The sequence below is a fragment of the Gossypium hirsutum genome, chromosome D07 (assembly GCF_007990345.1).
Source record: "Gossypium hirsutum isolate 1008001.06 chromosome D07, Gossypium_hirsutum_v2.1, whole genome shotgun sequence".
NCBI lineage: Eukaryota > Viridiplantae > Streptophyta > Magnoliopsida > Malvales > Malvaceae > Gossypium > Gossypium hirsutum.
Window position 1 is genome coordinate 21,642,731 of NC_053443.1, and position 19,488 is coordinate 21,662,218.

General features: G+C 36.1%; 2 protein-coding genes across 4 annotated transcripts; both read right to left on the reverse strand.

Annotated features, from left to right (window-relative positions):
• Positions 1 to 9,983: 9,983 nt before the first annotated feature.
• Positions 9,984 to 15,060, reverse strand: LOC107954405 (glucose-1-phosphate adenylyltransferase large subunit 1). Of its 2 annotated transcripts, XM_016889948.2 has the most exons (16): positions 14,852 to 15,060; positions 13,722 to 14,086; positions 13,490 to 13,612; positions 13,213 to 13,386; positions 12,904 to 12,996; positions 12,641 to 12,724; positions 12,494 to 12,549; positions 12,100 to 12,193; positions 11,900 to 12,012; positions 11,586 to 11,658; positions 11,395 to 11,475; positions 11,217 to 11,303; positions 11,015 to 11,119; positions 10,667 to 10,773; positions 10,454 to 10,514; positions 9,984 to 10,241 (listed from the first exon to the last, which is right to left on the reverse strand). In XM_016889948.2, exons 2-16 carry the CDS (start codon positions 13,941 to 13,943, stop codon positions 10,140 to 10,142), a joined length of 1,575 nt encoding a protein of 524 aa, XP_016745437.2. In that variant the 5' UTR covers positions 13,944 to 14,086; positions 14,852 to 15,060; the 3' UTR covers positions 9,984 to 10,139. The 2 variants fall into 2 exon arrangements, with proteins under 2 accessions (XP_016745437.2, XP_040952617.1); XM_041096683.1 differs by lacking the exons at positions 9,984 to 10,241; positions 10,454 to 10,514 and having other exon boundaries at positions 10,767 to 10,904; positions 14,852 to 15,022.
• A 769-nt stretch (positions 15,061 to 15,829) lies between these two features.
• On the reverse strand, positions 15,830 to 18,467 carry LOC107954406 (uncharacterized). Of its 2 annotated transcripts, none has more exons than XM_016889951.2 (2): positions 18,308 to 18,467; positions 15,830 to 17,611 (listed from the first exon to the last, which is right to left on the reverse strand). In XM_016889951.2, exon 2 carries the CDS (start codon positions 17,522 to 17,524, stop codon positions 16,211 to 16,213), a length of 1,314 nt encoding a protein of 437 aa, XP_016745440.2. In that variant the 5' UTR covers positions 17,525 to 17,611; positions 18,308 to 18,467; the 3' UTR covers positions 15,830 to 16,210. The 2 variants fall into 2 exon arrangements, with proteins under 2 accessions (XP_016745440.2, XP_016745439.2); XM_016889950.2 differs by having other exon boundaries at positions 18,079 to 18,456.
• Positions 18,468 to 19,488: the final 1,021 nt, after the last annotated feature.

Here is a 19,488-nt window from a genome sequence, read left to right on the forward strand (position 1 = left end):
TCTACCATAAAAGAAATACCACTCCAAAGTTTTATAAAAATCAGTCAAAAATGCATATGAAAAATAAAGAGAACTCTAAGATTGCTTTAAGTAAAACAGAAAAAGTTTTTCAATTAATACACACAAAAATTAGAATCGACTTGAATTATTTAATGAAAATTAGGTAAATTACCAAACCTACCAAGACACCTTATTTGTTTCCTCCTTTAGTCCCTAATTTTTTTCTTTTTCTTTTGTTTCTTTTTTATTTATTTTTGATTATTTATTTATTATTTATATTTTTTATGCTTTAGGAATATACTGAATCTTTTGACGCGAAGAGAGATGACAGCCAAGCGCCCCACCTCGGTTACTCAGCCCAGCAGACTCCTAATTTATTATAATTTTTTCTTAAGAACGCATCGAACCTTTTGACGCGAAGAGAGATGACAGCCAAGCACCTCACTCCGGTTACTCAGCCCAACATGTTCTTAAAAAATAATTCCGGTTAGCAGAGTTTTACCTAACACGTCACACAAACTTTTGAAGCGAAATAGGATGACAACCCAAGCATCCTACCCCGGTTACTTAGTCAGTCACGTTTTTAAGTTGCACTCATAACCACAGAAACATTAAATGACATTTTAATAATAACTTTTTTTTATGAGGACTTTAGAGAAAAAAACAATCAAGTGTCAAAAATAAGCTTCGGTAATCACCTTAATAGTCATGAACATATTTTAGCATGCAAACATATTAAGTGTCCACTTTGTATTAAACTTGATTAATTTTACGAAAAGTAAGATAAAGTTAACTCTATGAATCACAATTATTTTTAGCCTAATAAGAATAAAACAGTGGAGATGGCATCAATTATGGAAATCCGTAATTTTCTCAGAAAATAAGAATCATCTTGTAGGTCAAACAGTACGCAATTCTTGGTAAAAATCTTGTGCATGAAAAGAGGCAGGAGATTCTAAAAAAAAAATATGGATAAAATGGAGCCTCAAGCAGCAACACCAGCCAAATAATCACAACAACAGCAACAACAACCAAAATCACAGCAGAAAATGACAGTAATAACGAAAAGTACCTCCCCTTACTGAAAGCACATTGTCCTCAATGTGGACGAAAAGAAATAAATAGGTAAAAAAGTTTAGAAAAACTCCTCGTGTTGTTACTACCGATCGCATATGATGGTTGGGGTATCGAGAAACGACGCTGTCGTGGGTTTATAGTGAAGGAGGACTCGGCGGCGGAGCGATTATGAGTCTGAACCATGGTGGTGGCGATCGATGGTGAGGGAGAATGGTGGAGGGAAGAGCGGCAACTATGGTGGTTTTGTGGGAAAAGGAAAAATATGTTTTAAAATTTTAGGGTTGGGGGGTTAATTTGTGCTAAGGGGTAGTGCTTGGGTGTAGGGATAAGGGTGGTTGGCTACAAGAATAGGGTAGTTTGGCTGCAGGCATTCTGGGCTGGAATAGTATCTAGAATAGAGGGTGTTTAGTACCATGGATAGGGCTGTTTGGTTCTATTTTTCTAGTTTTTTCCTTTTTCTTCGTATTTTCGCTCTGTTTTATCTAAGAAAAAGAATAGAAATTTATTAATATCCAAATAAGTAATAAATAATAAAATAAAATAAAGTAATAAATAAAGTAAATAAAATAAAATAATAAATAAAAAACAAAAATAAAAAAAATTTGGGTTGCCTCCCAACAAGTGCTTGTTTAATGTCGTTAGCTCGACGCCGTTATTGGTTCTATGGTGGTTCCAAATGGATTTTCTCAACCGTGTGGGCTTGAAAATTCTTATAAAATGGCTTCAACCACTGGCCATTGACTACGAAGCGCTTTCCAGATTCTTCACTCTCTATTTCAATCACTTCATGTGTGAACACTTTAGTAACAATAAAATGTCATTGCCATCGTGATCAAAGTTTACCTGGGAATAACTTTAACACGGAGTTATAAAGTAAAACTTTTGTCCTACCGAAAAATGCTTCTAAGCCATTCTCTTATCGTAAAATAACTTTGCATTGTCTTTACAAATGCGAGCATTCTCATAGGCATTATTGCGAATTTCTTCTAACTCTTGGATGTCTAATTTCCTTGCCTTTCCTGCGGGTTCTAACTCCATGTTACATTGTCGAATGGCTCAATAGGCTTTATATTCCAATTCGACCAGAAGGTGGCAAGCTTTTCCAAAAATAAGTCGATACGGGGTCATGCCAATTGGTCCCTTATACGCAGTCCGATGGCCCAAAGTGCGTCATTTAGCCGAAGGCTCTAATCCTTTCGGTTGGGACGAACTGTTTTCTCTAAAATAGTCTTGATTTCCCTGTTCGAGACCTCGGCTTGACCGTTCGTTTGGGGATGGTAAGCCGTAGCTATACGATGGTGGACTCTGTACTTTGCCAACATTGTCTCCATGACCTTATTGCAAAAGTGGGTGTCACGATCACTGGTTAGGGCTCAAGGTGTGCCAAACCTGGAAAAAATAGTTCGTTTTAGAAACTTCACAGCAGTTTTGACATTATCATCGTGAGTAGGCTTTATTTCTATCCACTTAGAAACATAGTCTATTGCAAGAATTATATATACATTGCTAAATGAAGAAATAAATGGGCCCATAAAATCGATGCCCCATACATCAAAGATTTCACATACATGAATCGGGAAAAGGGGCATTTGATTTCGATTAGTGATGTTACCTGTATGTTGGCACCTGTCGCAAGACTTACAGAAGTTATATGCGTCTCAAAAAATTGTGGGCTAATATAGCCCACATTCTAACACCTTATGAGCGGTCCGCTTAGGGCCAAAGTGACATACGCAAGCTTCAGCATGACAAAAATAAAGGATAGAAGTTACCTTAGTTTCTGGAATACATCTTCGTATTATTTGGACTGAACAGTGTTTCCACAAGTATGGGTTATCCCAAATGTAATATCGAGCATCGCGTCTAAGCTTGTCCCTCACGAAACATGCTAACTCAGTGGGTAACGATCCTATGGCTAGAAAGTTTACTATATCTGCATACCATGGGAGACGTGCTTCGATCAAGAATAGGCTCTCATCAGGGAATTTTTCCTTAATATGGATGTCGTCAAAAGGTACTTTTATTTTGCTTAAGTGGTTAGCCACTAAATTCTCGCATCCCCTTTTGTCTCGAATCTCGATGTCAAATTCTTAGAGCAGTAAAATCCACCTAATGAGCCTCGGTTTTGTTTCCTTCTTCGTGATCAAGTACCTCAGGGCTGCATGATCAGAAAAAATAATTACTTTAGATCCCAATAAATAAGGTCGAAATTTATCTAAAGCAAATACAACTGCTAAAAGTTCTTTTTCCGTAGTGGTGTAGTTACTCTGCGCAACATCTAGGGTTTTCGAGGCATAACATATGATATGTGGTTCTTTGTCTATCCTTTGCCCCAACATGGCTCCTACACTGCGCTCGCTGGCATTGCACATAATTTCAAACGGGTATTTCCAATCTGGCGGTTGTACTATATGAGCGGAGACTAACTTTTGCTTGAGTGTATCAAATGCATTCTTACATTTTGGGCCAAACTCAATTTTCTTATCCTTCTACAACAACTCACACAGTGGTTCAGCTATCTTCGAGAAGTTATTTATGAAGCACCTATAGAACCCTGCATGGCTAAGGAAAGAACGAATTTCCCTCATAGTAGTAGGATAAGGCAAAGAATTTATAATATCAATTTTGGCCTTATTGACCTCAATTCTAAAGATAAAACAACATGACCCAGAATTAAACCCTTGTCTACCATAAAATGACACTTTTCATAATTCAAGAAAGATTAAATTCTATACACCTACTCAAAATTATCGTTAGGTTTTTAAGGCATTTATCAAAACAATTACCATATACAGTAAAATCATCCATAAAAATTTCGATAATTTTTTCCACATATTCGGAAAATATACTCATCATGCATCTCTGGAAGGTGGTCGGCGTATTGCAAAGACCGAATGACATCATTCTATATGCAAATGTACCGAATGGGCATGTAAAAGTGGTCTTTTCCTGGTCCTCCGATGAGACTGGAATTTGAAAGAAACCTAAGTATCCATCAAGACAACAAAAGTGAGTTTTTTCGGCTAATCTTTCGAGCTTTTGATCTATAAAAGGAAGAGGGAAATGATTTTTTCTAGTGTATGAGTTCAACTTCCTGTAATCAATGCAGACGCGCCATCCATTTTGTACTCCAGTAGGTACCAAGTCACCTTCAGCATTTTTCTTTACTGTCATGCTCATTTTCTTGGGCACGACTTGTACCGGACTTACCCACCTACTGTCAAAAATAGGGTAAATTATGTCAGCGTTTAGAAGCTTGATTATTTCATTTTTTACTACCTCCATCATATTCAAATTTGCCGTCTTTGCACCTCTCGCCTCAGTTTCGTGTCTTCCTCCAAGTAGATCCTATGTGTGCACGTCAAAGGGCTTATCCCTTTTAAGTCTGCAATGGTCCAACCAATCGCCTCCTTATGACTTTTTAGTACATGAACCAAACTTTCCTCTTCATGTGTGGAGAGTCTATTGGAGACTATGACTGGTAGGGTATTACCCTTCCCCAAAAATGCATATTTCAGATGCTTAGGAAGCAGTTTCAACTCCAACTCTGATGTCTGTATAACAGAAGGTAACAGTTTAGTATTTGGAGATAATAACTCATTAACAAATTCAAATTTATCAAGTTCATAATTATCTCCATAAATTGACTCAAAATTCTCTTCCACTAAAGAGTCAATTATGTCGATACAATTTACGCTCAAGATTTCGCTTGGATGGCTAATGGCGTCGTAGACATTAAATTTTACGATCTCCCCATCAAACTCCATTGTAAGAGTTTCACTTCGAATGTTAATTTTAGTACTAGCTGTACTAAGGAACGATCGACCCCATATGAGGTTTGAAGATCCAAGAGTGCTATCCTCCTCCATTTTGATCACATAAAAATCTATAGGGAAAATAAGTTCGTTAACTTTTACCAGAACATCCTCAAGGACTCCTTTTGGATGCACAACAGACCTGTCCGCCAATTGAATGATATTTTTTTCAAAAAACCCGCGTTAAGTGATTCCTAAATAGAATATGACATTACATTTATAGAAGCCCCTAGATCACACACAGCCTTCTTAATTCCCAGATGGTCTATTTTGCATAGTATTGCAAACATGCCCCTATCCTTGCATTTTGCCGGCATTTTCTGTTGTAACGCTGCAGATACATTCTCACCAATATTCACCCTTTCATTACTAGTTAATTGTCGCTTGTTGGTGCAAAGCTCTTTAAGAAATTTAGCATATCGCGGTATTTGCTTGATGGCGTCCAACAGCGGAATGTTGATCTCGACATTCCTAAATGTTTCGAGGATTTCCTTGTCCTCTTTACCTCTTCGACACTGATTGAATCGTTCTGGAAATAGAGGTTGAATTTTAGGCAATGGAGGCTTCGGTCGGACCTGTTCGTCTTTCTCGGGTTTTTCTTAGGTAATTTTTTTGCCAAGATTCCTATCAGGAATCGGTTTCAGTACCTTTCCGCTTCGCAACGTCATGCATTCGCATTTTATCTAGGGTTTGGTTCGGTTTGTGATGGTAACTTCCCTTGAGAGGTTAATTTTCTATTGGAAATCCTTCGTCTCTTTTTAGAAATTAAGAGTTTGTTGTTGGATTCACTGTTGAAAATCAAGAACATTAGTTGCTAACTTATTGACCATGGTTCTAGAGAATTACCTGAACCTTGCGGCTGTTGCAGAAACCGATTTTGGTATGGCTGGTTATTTCGTGGATTGACCCCATAACTTAAGTTAGGATGGTCCTCCACCCTGGGTTGTAGGTATTAGCGTAGAGGTCGTATCGCCTTTGTAGCGGCCCAGGGAAATTTCCCACAGCATCTAGATGGGTCATGGTATTATCATACAAACTGGAATATGCATCAGTTGCATGATCAGGTGTAGCACATATTCTGCATAACCAGGCTGTCTTCGCTTTTTCTGCAATAAGAGAGTTCATCATATTAGTAAGTCTATCAACTTTATCCTCTAAGGTTGAATTACTTAGCTGGTGAACTCTTCTAGGGGGTTCAGTATTGGCTCGGAACTGTTGAGAATTTGTAGCCATCGTGGAGAGCAAGTCTCTCGCTTGTTGGAGAGTCATGTTGACCAATGCTCCTCCACTAGTGACATCTACCATATTCATCTCCATCGGCTTCAAACCTTCACAAAAGTATTAGAGGAGAGATTTCTCCGTTATACCATGTTGTGGGCAGCTTGCACACAATTTCTTAAACCACTCCTAATAATTGTAAAGGGACTCAGCTTCTTTTTGCCTTATTCCAACGATCTCTCTTCTTAGCTCAACTGCTCGAGATGCTGGAAAAAACCTGTTCAGAAACAAACGAGATAGATCAGCCCAAGTTGTAATAGATCCAGGGGGTAAATAAAAGAACCATTTCTTAGCGGAATCTGCTAGGGAGAAAGGGAAATCACGCAATTTAATCTGATCCTCAATTACCCCCTGAGGTTTCATGCTAAGACGAACCATATGAAACTCTTTTAGATGCTTGTGGGGATTTTCATTTTGCAACCCACGAAAAGTTAGCAGTAACTAGATTGGACCTGACTTCAACTCAAAATCGGTATCCACAGTAGGATACGCGATGCACAATGGCAGTTGTTTTGTCGGAGCTTTGACCAGTTGCTGAATCGTTTGAGCCATTGGTTAATGTGCTAGATTCAGGTTTTCGTTAACCCTGAAGTTAAGCACTTTTTCTGGTGAGTCGACTTCTACTTTTTCGCTTTCAAGTGTTCGAGTAGGGTTTTCGTTAACCCTGGACTCAACTTCATCGTCGACTTCGATTTTTGGTAATGGGTTACTTTGAGTTCCAACCACCGCTGACTATTTTTTCCGTAACTTTGTCTCTCTGCGATTGGCTCTAGCAGTCTTCTCAAATTCTTAATCGAACGTAAGAGTACCTAGAGCAGATCTGGTCATAAGAAACAAAAAATAAAATTAGTACGTTGCCAGTCCCTAGCAACGGTGCCAAAATTTGATGCGGTCGTTGAAGCACCAAAAATATCTTATCCCTAATAAATAATGAAAAAGAATAGTAAAAGGGAAGTAAGGTCAAATCCTCAGGGACTGGATTTGCACAATATCTTGTTCTGTGAAATCCCAAGCAGAATTTTGCCCAAGAACACTGACGTTCCTGGAAAAAAAAAAGAAAATAACAGAATTAAAGGTTTGGATCTGGAAATGAAAAATAAAATAAAAAATATAATTAAGAATATTGAATCAAAAATTCGAGAAATTAAAAATAGAGTTAAGAGAAAGGAAATTCTCTAGCCAATAAGCCAGTTATAGTGGAAGAGGACGCCTACGACTACCAGCTCCAAGGATTTAGACTTATGATTTCGTAGAACCTGACTCTAGCCAATAATCGCTTCTGTGGGATCGTCTTATGCTAGATCAACGCTTCTCAATGGCGAATCTCGCGTCATTTTGTCTCTTGGGCACGCCAACCTCTGACGTAGTAAGCTAACGAACCGACTGTGCAACCTTCCCAAAACATACAAAACGGCCACCTTTGCATACTTTGAAAAGCTTACTTCTTAAGGGACATAGACGGAAGTGTCAGCCCCGTAGTGTGGAGAAATGATGAATACTCGGCGAGGAGGCTAAGTACAGATTCTAAGCCTCAATAACCCTTTTTGAGGAATATCGACAACCTTCGGTTAGATGGGTTTAGTGGCTCATGGTTGTGGTGGAAAAGAAAATAAATAAAATTAAAATGGAGATTTTATTGAAAGGAAATATGAGAAGATTAATGCCTTTTGGGGGGGAGAGTGTTTACAGAAAAGGATTAATGCCTTTTGAGTCACTTCACCCCCTATTTATAGTGTTAGAGGAGATAGTCTAATCCTACTTAAACTCCCAAAAGATAAATACATTTAATTGAAGATAAATAAAATAAAATCCTAAAATTAAATAATCCTTAATAATTATCTTAATATTAATTATCCTAATATAATTAAAATAGAGTCTGATAGAATAAAATCTCTTCTTTTTGCATTTCAACCATTGTTTCCTCCATGTTTGCACTTTTGGCACCAATTTTTTCTTGTGTCGCACATTGGCCCATTTTATCTCTAAATTCACGCTTTTGGGCCTTAATTTTGCTTTTGCCTCAAATTTAGTCCCTATGAGATAGAAGATCATAAATAGCTCAAATTAGTAGGATCATACTCAGAATAAATACATAATTAATACATAAAAATACGTTATTCTAGAGTGTTATCATAAAGCTACAGTAAAAATGAAGAAATTAACAGCTAATAACTAACTAAGCTAAAAAATGAAAACCTAGAAAACTAAAAATGGTGAAAGGAATAAAGAGAATACCCAAAAAGATATAAAAGAGCCTCCTTTATGTTTGACATCAAATGACCTTTAATACAACAAATTCAATAACCCTAACATTTGACAAAAATGCCCTTAAAGGTTAGGAATTGACTTAGGTAGTTGTTGGACACAAAATTGCCCTTACAGTACTTTTTACCCCGTCAAACTTCAATGTTGCAACACCCAGGCTTTGGTTTCGCTACATTCTTGGAAGTAGGTAAAATATTAGCTTGAGGATTTTTGATGTTGCGACATATCCTAGCTAGTGTCATGACATCCTCGACAGTGACATTAGGCTCCTTCACTTCAACCATTGACTTGGAGTCCCAACCTCGAAGGCTTGTTGTCAAGACATCGAGGTTCAGTGTTGCGACATAGCATAACTAGTGTCGCGACATCCTTGCTAGACTACTCCAAGTTGGTTTTCATTGAAGTTTTGCTCCCCTAAGGTGATAAAGGGTTAGTGTGGTGACATCCTAGCTTTAGTGTCGCGACACCCACGACAATTGGTGTTTTCCTCGATGTTTGGCCATAGTCATCTCCCTACATAAACTCAAATCAACCATGAGACTCACAATGACATTGTTTTGCCAATTTGGGTTTTAAAAGGAGTAAGGAGTAAGAAGTAAGAAAAAATTTATTACCACTAAAAATTAAAAAAACAAAAAAAATATTGAAAAGACTCGTAAACTGCTCGAGAACAAACTCATCAAGCGTTCAAGAGAGCCTAATTTGAGATATCAAATTACGACAGATTAGTGACTTGTGTAGTTTGTTGTGTTTATGCTTAGGTTGAAAGGATTTTTTAGTTTGGGTTTGCAACATTCTCAGGGATAACAGTGGAAGAATGAGCAATGGTGGTTCGGTCCACATTTACCGCACTAATTGTTTACACAAGTGTTCAACAAGGGAGAGTTAGGGAGGAGAAGATGGTGGTGATTGGAAGTCGATTCACCTATGACAGACAGAGAGTTGGAATTGGAGATTGGGAAAGGAGAGGAAAAGAAAGGAGAGGAGAAGAGAGGAGAGGAGGAGAGATTGGAGGAAAAAGAGAGGAGATACTTGGGAAACACTTAGGTTTTCTTGGGGAGGAAGAAAGGATCCCTTGTCTTTCATGCTCTGGGGTATATATAGAAGGTACCCCTTGTTTGGTCTTGCCAATTGTCGACTAGGTGGTAGGGTTGTTACATGTCAATTGCCACCTAGTACTGTGTGGTCTTGCTCTAACATTCTCCTTATTAAGGTTGTACAAGATTGTTACGCCTTAATGGTCCCCATGGAGGGCCCGTAGCGGATGGTTTCTGAGAAGGCTCAAGTGGGATTAGAGGGTCCGTCGCAAATGGTCTTGAATGGAAGATCACCCCAGAGAATCCTAATCTAAGGTTTATTCATAGGTCGCATCCAAAGAGGGGGTCCTTATCAAATTGTACCATGTTTTGCCATGTGTGATTATTGGGTAGAGATATAACATATATCAAAAGGTAATTTAGTAATTTCACAACTGAGTTGATGTTATATTGGCTCGTTAATAAAAATATAAATAGATAATAGTACTTATTTACTCATATTCAAATAATATAAGACTAAATTGCTCCACTATTTATTCCGTAATATTATCATTTGGGAAAATAAAATTCTAAAAAACAAATTAATGGAATAATTTACACTGCATCTCCCAATAAATCAACCTCACCAACAACTTATTCATATTTTTCCCGCTGATAAAAACAAGTACTAAATTATTGTTCCATCCTTAATTACAGCATTTTTTACCACTACAGTAATTCCTGATCGAATATAGAATCCCTCAGATGGTCTATCTGCCTCTTCCACATTCTGCAGTTCATCCAAAAAAAAAAAAAACAATATAAATACTATAGCCATCAACCACATAAGCATAATCAATTAAAAAAAATGCTAATACATAAATTAGTCCCCGAACTATATATCTTGGGATGATTTTGTACTTTAAAGAAAAAAAATCACAATTGGATATTTAAACTTTATTTCAGTCAAACAAATTAATCCAATAGATTAACAATGCTTACATCCTTGTTTGCAATGACAACATTTTTTCCAATTCTTGTATTTGTGTCTATTATACAATTCCTGCAGGACAAAAGTAGCAATAAGCAAGCATCATAAAGAAATTAAAACTAAGATGTTCTAAGACCTAAATGTTGTAACTGTAATGCATATCATATCATATAAGATTCTCTCATAGTATGTATATGTGAAGACACCGTTAAAAGGAAACTTACATGATTTTAGTATTTCTGCCAATGCCTAATGGAATATTGCCCTCTGATATACAGGATGCTATTTCTGCCTCAGTTTGGTAATGGTCAGCACCCATCATCAATGTATCCTGAAAACTCTCATTTAAGTTAAGAGATTTGCTGCTGGCTGCTTCCATTGGTTCCATTAAAAGTGGTCATACTCAAAGTTTGAGGATTTAAACTGGTAGTAAGAGGAATGATATGACATGATATGATGCAACTGTGTAGAAGATGAAATTTCGCCACCCAAGGTTAACGGATTGTAAGAGCTATAATGCTGTGAAGTTATAGGAAGCTTATGAATGAATGAATCAGAAATGTGAAAGTTACCTTCAGCTCCACCCCATATTCCAATCTTGAGCGAATTCCCACGATGGAATGTTTGACACTGCATTCTCTCAAGAAGCAGCCATGTGAAATTATGGAGTCCACGACCTACAAGAAGCAAGGGTAACTTCATGATCATTATATTTATATGAATCGAGTTAGCCATGCCAATTAATCAGACTCGAATTCAAAACGAAATTATTACCCGGCACTGCTCTATTCTTGATGGAGGTAGATACCGAGGAGAGGTGAAGATTGGCTTTAGGGGATCATAGAAGTGAAACTTGGGGGGCTTTGGACATGGAGACAACAAGTTGCAGCTTGTTAAGTCCTAACACGGTCGGATAAGGAATAACTGCAGGGATAGTTGAAAAGAGGACTACCTTATCTGTGAGGGCCAAATTTGCATCAAAAAAGGATTTTATGGTTCCAATATCTTCCCAATAGCCATCAAACAAATATGCCTGCCATGTACAAATAACTTAAACTTGGGGGCTCCACTACGAACAAATTGTAAATGGCAAGTTTTAACTTTCAAGTAAAAGTGATCCCTGATTATCTTTTGATACTCTACCTTAACATTGTAATCTTTCATAGCCATTGGAATGATTTCAGATCCAAAATCATTGGCTTCTGGATAATGCCACCTGAAGAAGCAAAAATAATACATAGAAAGATCATCTCTTGTTGCTGCACAAACTTAAGATTACCACCATATACACCAAAATGGTCCATCTTTCACATCTAAAATAAAAACAATCATCTCTTAAACAACATGATGCATTGTTGATCTGAGAAGAACAATAATAGTATATCTTTCCTAATTGAATCAAATCAGAACATTGAAGCAGTTTATGGTAGATCCTTTGCAGCTTAAGCCTTCATTACCTGAGTAGTTTCAGTAGAACATCTGTTTTGAATAAATATATACCCATTGATGCAATGTATGGTGTTTTCTTTGCATCTTGAGCTGTTAATCCGAGAAGAGTTGTATCGACTTGCTGTTACGGTAAGAAGTATCAATAATCAATTTAAGAGTTAAGAGCTAAAACAAAATTTATGCATTAGAACAAAGGACAAGTACCAACCATTGACCTCAAACTTTCACCCTTAGGTTTCTCTAGGAACTGCCTAATCTGTCCATTTTCATCAATCTTCAGCAATCCAAAATCAGAGGCACGACTGCAGGATAAGAAGACAATTTATTTAACCAGGAAAAAGTAAAAGCGAAAGATATGTTTGAACCAATTTCTTGTATTGCAGTTCATTTTACAGGTACTATATAATCTTAGACCAGGCCAGAAAAGTTAACTAAAAACCTGACAATTTGTTGTTCATATTCTTCGGTCACTGATAAACAATTTGTTGGACAATACTCAATGTCAACTCTGACAATGCAGTTTCTAAAATATACAGTTTCTAAAATCATTACTGTAACTGAGCAATAATATTTTTTTTCTAAATTATCTGTTTTATAATTACCTTTCATCCACAGGGAGACATGAAACAGATATGTCAGCACCAGAATTAATGTGCTTCTGCAATAGAAATTGACATTACTAAGGCCTACGAATTAATGAAAGAGACAAAATTGCAAGGTGAAGAATCAAGTGGGCAGCTGTAGTTCACCTGCAAGAAGTCCATGTAATCCATTCGGTATAGATGATCGCCAGATAATATCAGAATGTTCTCAATATATCTGTGTTTAGCATCCTGCAATGGTAACCACAAATTTACACAAAATTGGTGAACTCAAGAATTGATGTATAATATACATATCACAAGGTAGCATAAAACTCTTCCACACTTATCTTATGACTTGTAGAGCACAGATCAATTAGGAAGGAGGAAAATCTAAAAAAAACAAAAAAGGACATACAAGCTTGTCATACCTCAAACAGCCATATGAACTGTCTTACAGCATCTGCTGTACCCTGGAACCACTTCTTTCCTGATTCACCTGATGTTTGTGTAGCTGCTAATACCTAAGGCAAAACAAGGAGCAGAATTAGAAGCATATGTAGCAGAGAGCGAGAGACATGAGAGGTCTCATAATGTTTAATCTCTTTAACGAAATGTTGAAAGTTCCACGTTATACAATCATCCTCACTAACCCACCAGCAATAATGCAGTAACAGAGTTTGGAACGTTGATCTGGTTCTAGAAGATTAATCTTACAACTTCAGAATTGTTCAACCTACCTCAACAAACCCATCACCGAAGGTCACACCATTGCCCGAATTATAAGTCCGAGAAATGTGGCGGTTTAGAGATTGAGAATTGAACTGGGTGAGGATGTAAATCTTGTTAATCCCACTATTGATGCAGTTACTCATTGGGACATCGATCAGCCTATAACATCCCCCAATGGGAACCTAATAGATCGTGTAGTGTATCAAAGAAAACAAATGTTACAAGTATTTAGCCAAATCTAATAAAAAATTTAAAGGTGGCATAAACCATGTCAACTTAGCTTACAGCTGGCTTGGCCCTTGTTCCAGTAAGGGGAAAGAGCCGTGTTCCAGCTCCACCCCCTAATATGATAGAGGCAACAGTCTTGGGATCTGCCTCATGTTTCGGATAAATGTTCGCCCGGAAAGCCTGGATTGCACGTTTAGGATTGGAGAAACACCCGAATTCAATGATCATAACACAAAAGAGAACTGCCAACTTAAGAATCTGCATAACGCACAAAAGAGAAGGAAGTTACCATGAAGTCTTTGGTAACATCAGCTAGAACAGCAGAGGTGGAACATCTTTTGGTTGCAGAACATTTCCTCCTAGAAATGTCGACTTTTCCGAACCGAATACCAGAAATTGCACTGTTGCATTGCCCAATTCCCACTGCATTACTAAAGAATGAAGATGACAGAATCTTGTCGTGGTGGGATGGTGGCAGCTTTGATGATGGAACACAGCAAGAACCCAACATGTTTTGGTTGCGATGTGCTAAACAGAAATTCTTACTATTAAAGATTTCTCTTGTTTAAGGAAAGAATATAAAGCTCAAAGAACAAGCCTTTTTCTTGACACTTGTTCAGTTCAGTTTGTTGCTCTTCTTTGTTATCTTGATGACTGCTCAACAATATGAAAAAGTAAGAAAAATCAATATCTTGAGAAATGGAACATTGCTTACCTAAATTTGGATACCAATGTTCCCAATCTCGAGATTAAAAATAAGCAGAAGCCGACCACATAACATTTTATGCTATCTAGATCGTAAAATATAAAGCAGAAAGCTTGAAGAGGAGCTTACACATTCTTACTAAATTAAACAATTACATTATAAAAATGAAATAATAAAAATCTGCCTTGATTCTCTTATAATGGGAAATTTAATTACATGAAACATGATGTCGACCAAAGGGCAAACTTGACAAAGTTCCATCGAGACAAATTAATGCTTCCTTTATAGGGTCAACATTAGAATTTAGAAGCACAGAAGAAGGAATGAAATAAATATATAAAAATTGCCTCAAAATGGAGCAAGGAATGGCTCCAAGAACAAGATGAATACCCATCATCACCGACTTTATTTCTCCTCCAAAGAAAAAACCCAGTTTAAGTTTTCGAGATTCCTAAAACACGTAGAATAAAAGCCTTTACCATTTTTATAAGCTAATTATAATATTTTTTTATAAAAAAAATATGCTCATTACGGACATTTAAAAAATATAAGCGGTTTCCCCCCTCTTCAGGTTTCTTTCTTACATGTGCATAAATCAAATATTATATCGTGAAAACCCATTTTTTATAACCAAATTGTTTCTTCTTCTATAATCAAAAGAGAAGCAATAAATAAATAAAAACAATCAATAACTTTAACAGTTAGAAAGATACCACCATAGAGAAAAAATGGGAAGATTTGGTTTCCCTGTGAAAGACACCAACAGTGAGCTTTATAGCATTGGGATGATGAAGAAACCAGAGTCAGGTTTCAGGTTTTCATCAGAGAGGGACTGGAGAATACTGTGGGTTATGTCATTAAGAATTACTGAGAGTTCGAAGCAGTTAGCTAACGGCTCAGGATTACCCGGTCTTTTCATTTCTCGCTCAAACAGCTGCCAAACTAACCATTTCTTTTTTACTAAATTTTTATTTTTTAAATGGGTTAATATACTATTTGGTACCTTACTTTGGTTTCAATATTCAATTTGGTACCTAAGATTAGCTTTAATGTTCACGTGGGTACTTGGGTTTTTTCAATTTGATACTCAAGTGTTTTTTCTTTATTTAGTCTGGGTACCAAATTAGAGATTGAAGCCAAATTTAGGTATTAAATTGAGACAAAAAAAACCCATGTACTAAATTGAACATTAAAACTAAATTTAGATATCAAATGGTGTATTAATTTTTTTAGTAATGCATAAGAAACATCGATATATTTTAAAAAAGAGGTGTTAGGTTTTTCGTTAGAAAAGATTGTATTAAACAATGATTTCACATCATCTTAGAATGTCAAATTAGATTTTTTCTTTTGATTTTCAGATTTTTCCTCCTATTGAAAAGAAATAGGATAACGATAAATCACATTTTCATACCATCCCTTCTCGATTTTTTATATACTAAAAAAATAATCCAACTATTATGTCATATAAAAAATACACTCACCGTTAATTTTGGTTTTTTTTTTTTAACTCGCAAGAGCATCATAAATCCGTAGGCTATTATTTCCACTTCTTTTGAACACAAAAGTAACAAACAACTTTGGCAATTAGATTGCATCTTGCTTAAATCTTTTTCTTAGGTTAGAACCGATAACCCAATTTCTTTTTTGTTACATACCATTAGAAAATGAAAGCAGATTATATCACTTCCTTTCTGCAATATACCTGATTTATACATTCAGTGGGAGCCTGTAACAAAGGAGGCATTTATGTTTAGAACCATAAGAAATGGATTTTATTATACCAAGGAGGTAATTACATTTTTGTTCCTCGACATGCTATTTAAGCTTCCCTGTTCATAGGACCCAAGAATTTAAACTTGAATGCATTTACACTGTTCCCCAAAGGTTGGTTTGATTCTTTTGAACTACTAGTTCTTATATCGATACCTGTTCTGAGTGAATTGGTGAGGTCCGATGTGTTTTTGGCTTGAGACTTTCTTCGCTTGTAAGTCAATGGAAGGGGAAGATCATACTTAAGCCTCTTTGAAACACTAGGTTTATTTGTCTTCTCTGAATTTTCAACATTAAAATCACTTGGGGTCTTTATTTGGTTGGGAAAAGCCATAAACTTTTCCTGCATGCGATCTCCATTTCCTTTTGTGTGTCTTTCCCACGTCAAAGTTCTTCCACAAATTCTCACCACCCAATTTGTGTCTCTTTGAATCTGCAAAGTCAACTTCCTTGCTTCTGAAAGTACAATCCTGGTGATTTAACATACATCCAGATCGCTCAGGATTCATTTTGCTACCAACAATGTTCTGCCATAGAAACGATGACCCGCTAAAACAACCCGCATTTCCCAAGATTGTACGTTCGGGTTTGGGGTCCCGTAAAACTTGGGCACCAACAAGCAATGCTGTTTGTGACCTTCTTGAGCACACTTTTGATAGCGGTGGAAGAACAGAAGGAACTTTGGTTACTGCTTTCAACAGAACCTTTGGCACTGATAGACATTGTTCCGATTTGTCACCTACAACCAATTTCTGATTGTGGTTGTGAATTGCATTACTGCCAGAAGTCTTAACCTTCAGAACACTCTTTGTGCTGTAGTTTGGAGCAATAATAGTCATTCCATCGGCAGATGGACTGGCAACAATGTTTTTTGTACTAACAGTTTCCCAAGTCTTCATTCTCTTTGGCAAATGGCACATGACTGAATCTAAGTTAGCATCCTCATTTAACAGATACCCATCACTTGGTACGGCATTAAGGTCAAGCAAATTGGAATCCCTGCAACTCCTCCTTGTTCTCCACATATAAAGTCTTTCTTCAACACCAGTGCTCACACTACATTCATCCCACAACCTTCTCATGTCTGTGAACATTTGTGCCATTTTGTCATGATAAGATCTTAACGTGTGGTAATATTTTCTCCTCTCAAGAAACTGCAAGGACTCTCTGAGACAACAAACCTTGGGAGGATAAAATCCACCTTTCAATCTTTTGAAAAATGTATCCATGGGATTCCCGAAATACAAATCACTACTACCGAAGAGCTCTTTCATGGTCAACCAAAAGGTCCATTCATCCATATCTGGAAGATAGGCTGATAAACAGAACCTGTCTTCCTCTGTCAAGCATGAGTTCCATGTTTCCAATGACAATATCTCCCTCAAATCAGGTAGATCAAAGAGTTCATACGGTATACTACAAATCTTACCTTCCAGCATGCACAGTTCACAGTTAATTCCCTCCAAGTCACAGTCATCGAGATCCTTACCCGAGTCTGCCCCATGTACAGGGTTATCTTCCTTTCCCTTGCCTTCATCTTCTAATGAGCCAGGAATGTGAACCTGACAACTATTATCCCCTGATTTCCAAGGGCAAATCTTTGTTATGCCCATTGAAACCAGTAGGATATTTGGTCTACAGAATAGTCATATGGAGATGCCAAACAAGAAGCAAAAACTTGATTCACTAACGAAATGTACCTGCAAAGCACAAAGTTTTTTTAGGGGAAAAAGAAAAAGGGTAGAAGAGCAAGAACATGACATCCCAATTATAAATCTAATTTGACTTAAATCAAAACCAGCAGCATAGCTACCACAACAAACAAGAACAGCATAAACATAGTCAATTTTTCACAACAATAAGCCAGTGCAAAATACATATCTAATACACAGTTCATTCCAGTCAAGGGAAAAGAAGAAAAGAAAAAGAAGGCAGCAAAAATAAGACAATGAACAGATTTACAACAACAGGATCATAAATTCTTCATCTAGAGAAAATCAATCAAGTACCATGAGAGATAAATAAGATAAAACAGATGGAAATTTCAGTAAAAAGGGAAAAACATTAAAAGCTATCAAGTACAGAAGCAAGCAGCAGAGATCAGAGCATAACAACAGCTAAAGAATTATTTCATGTTTAACTATAAGAAAGAAAGAGGAAGACTCACTGAGTAGTAGGAAAGCGAAAGAGATGAAGCAAAATTGCATGAGAAAACAAAAAAGGGAATTCAGGTAAAGGGGAAAGAAGGGAACAGTAAAGGAGTGCGTGCGTGAATCAATGTAGGGAAATAACAGTGATTTAGTTTTCTTTTACGTTTGGTCGCATTTCATAGAGAAAAGGAAATGGCGAAGCAAAAAGTAAAGAAAAAAAACAGGAGGATTCATTTCAATATTAACCATTCAAAGTTTCAAGTCCAAAGATTGTTGTTCCTTTCTCTCACAGCTTTTTTGGTAGAACGGACGTACGTCCTGGATCCCGCGTGGCAACACTGTAACCTGAAAGGTACCGGTCGTCCTCCCATGCACAGGTGTTCACCATTACCCCTGGATTTCATAAACCTTTCTTTATTAATATTTTATTTCTTTCTATTTTTCATCTTTTTTTTTATTTAAAAATGTTAAATTATTTACATTAACCATAACCTACAATATTCGCTTTTTCCAGATAAATTTTTTAAAAAATTTTAAAACTTTCGAAAAAGTTATATAAACTAATAAATAATATTAATATTTGATAAATCAATGTAATAGTATTATAAAATTATTAAAATAATATTAAAAAATACATGAAATAAATTTCAATAACTCACAATTTTTCATAATTATCCATGCACTTTCTTATGTGTTAACCGATGGATTATCTGCCCTTATCAATATTTTTAAAAATATGAAATAAATAATTTTCAAATATCAATAACATAATTACATGTAGTTTTAATTTTTACTAATATATCAAATTAATTTTCCAGGTCAGCTCGTGCCTAAAATTTTACCCAAGTCCGGCCCAATCATATTAATTTTTTATATAAAAATAAATCTAAAAAATATAATACATCAAATGCACTAAAAATATTAAAATAAATATTTACCAACAAATTAAAAATACATTAAAAATAATCTTTATACTTAAATAACACTAAAATAATTGCAACTTAACAAACAAATGCCTCTAATTTAAGTGTAAAGACTCTTCAAATATGTATTACTCATCTTAATTTCAATCTTTTAAACTCTACTATGGCTTTATTAAGGACGGTGAATCATATAACGCAAGTAGCCATTGATATGATTTTTTTATTAATTTATTACTTAAGCAAGTATATATTTATTTGTCGTTTATATAATTTTAGTTTTAAAATATGTATAAATTGAATTTAGAAAATTGATTTTTCTTTTACTTTTTCATTTATGTACTAGGTTGAAGAATGAAACCTCTGAATTCGTAGTAACGTAAAGTATTCGATACTTGACAAAAAGGATGCTCGACTTAAAAGTCCATTTAAATTTAACGATTTTTTTTAAGGTGGTCAAAATGCATCATATTCTGTTGCAACCATCATTGCTCATTGTTTTGGTGG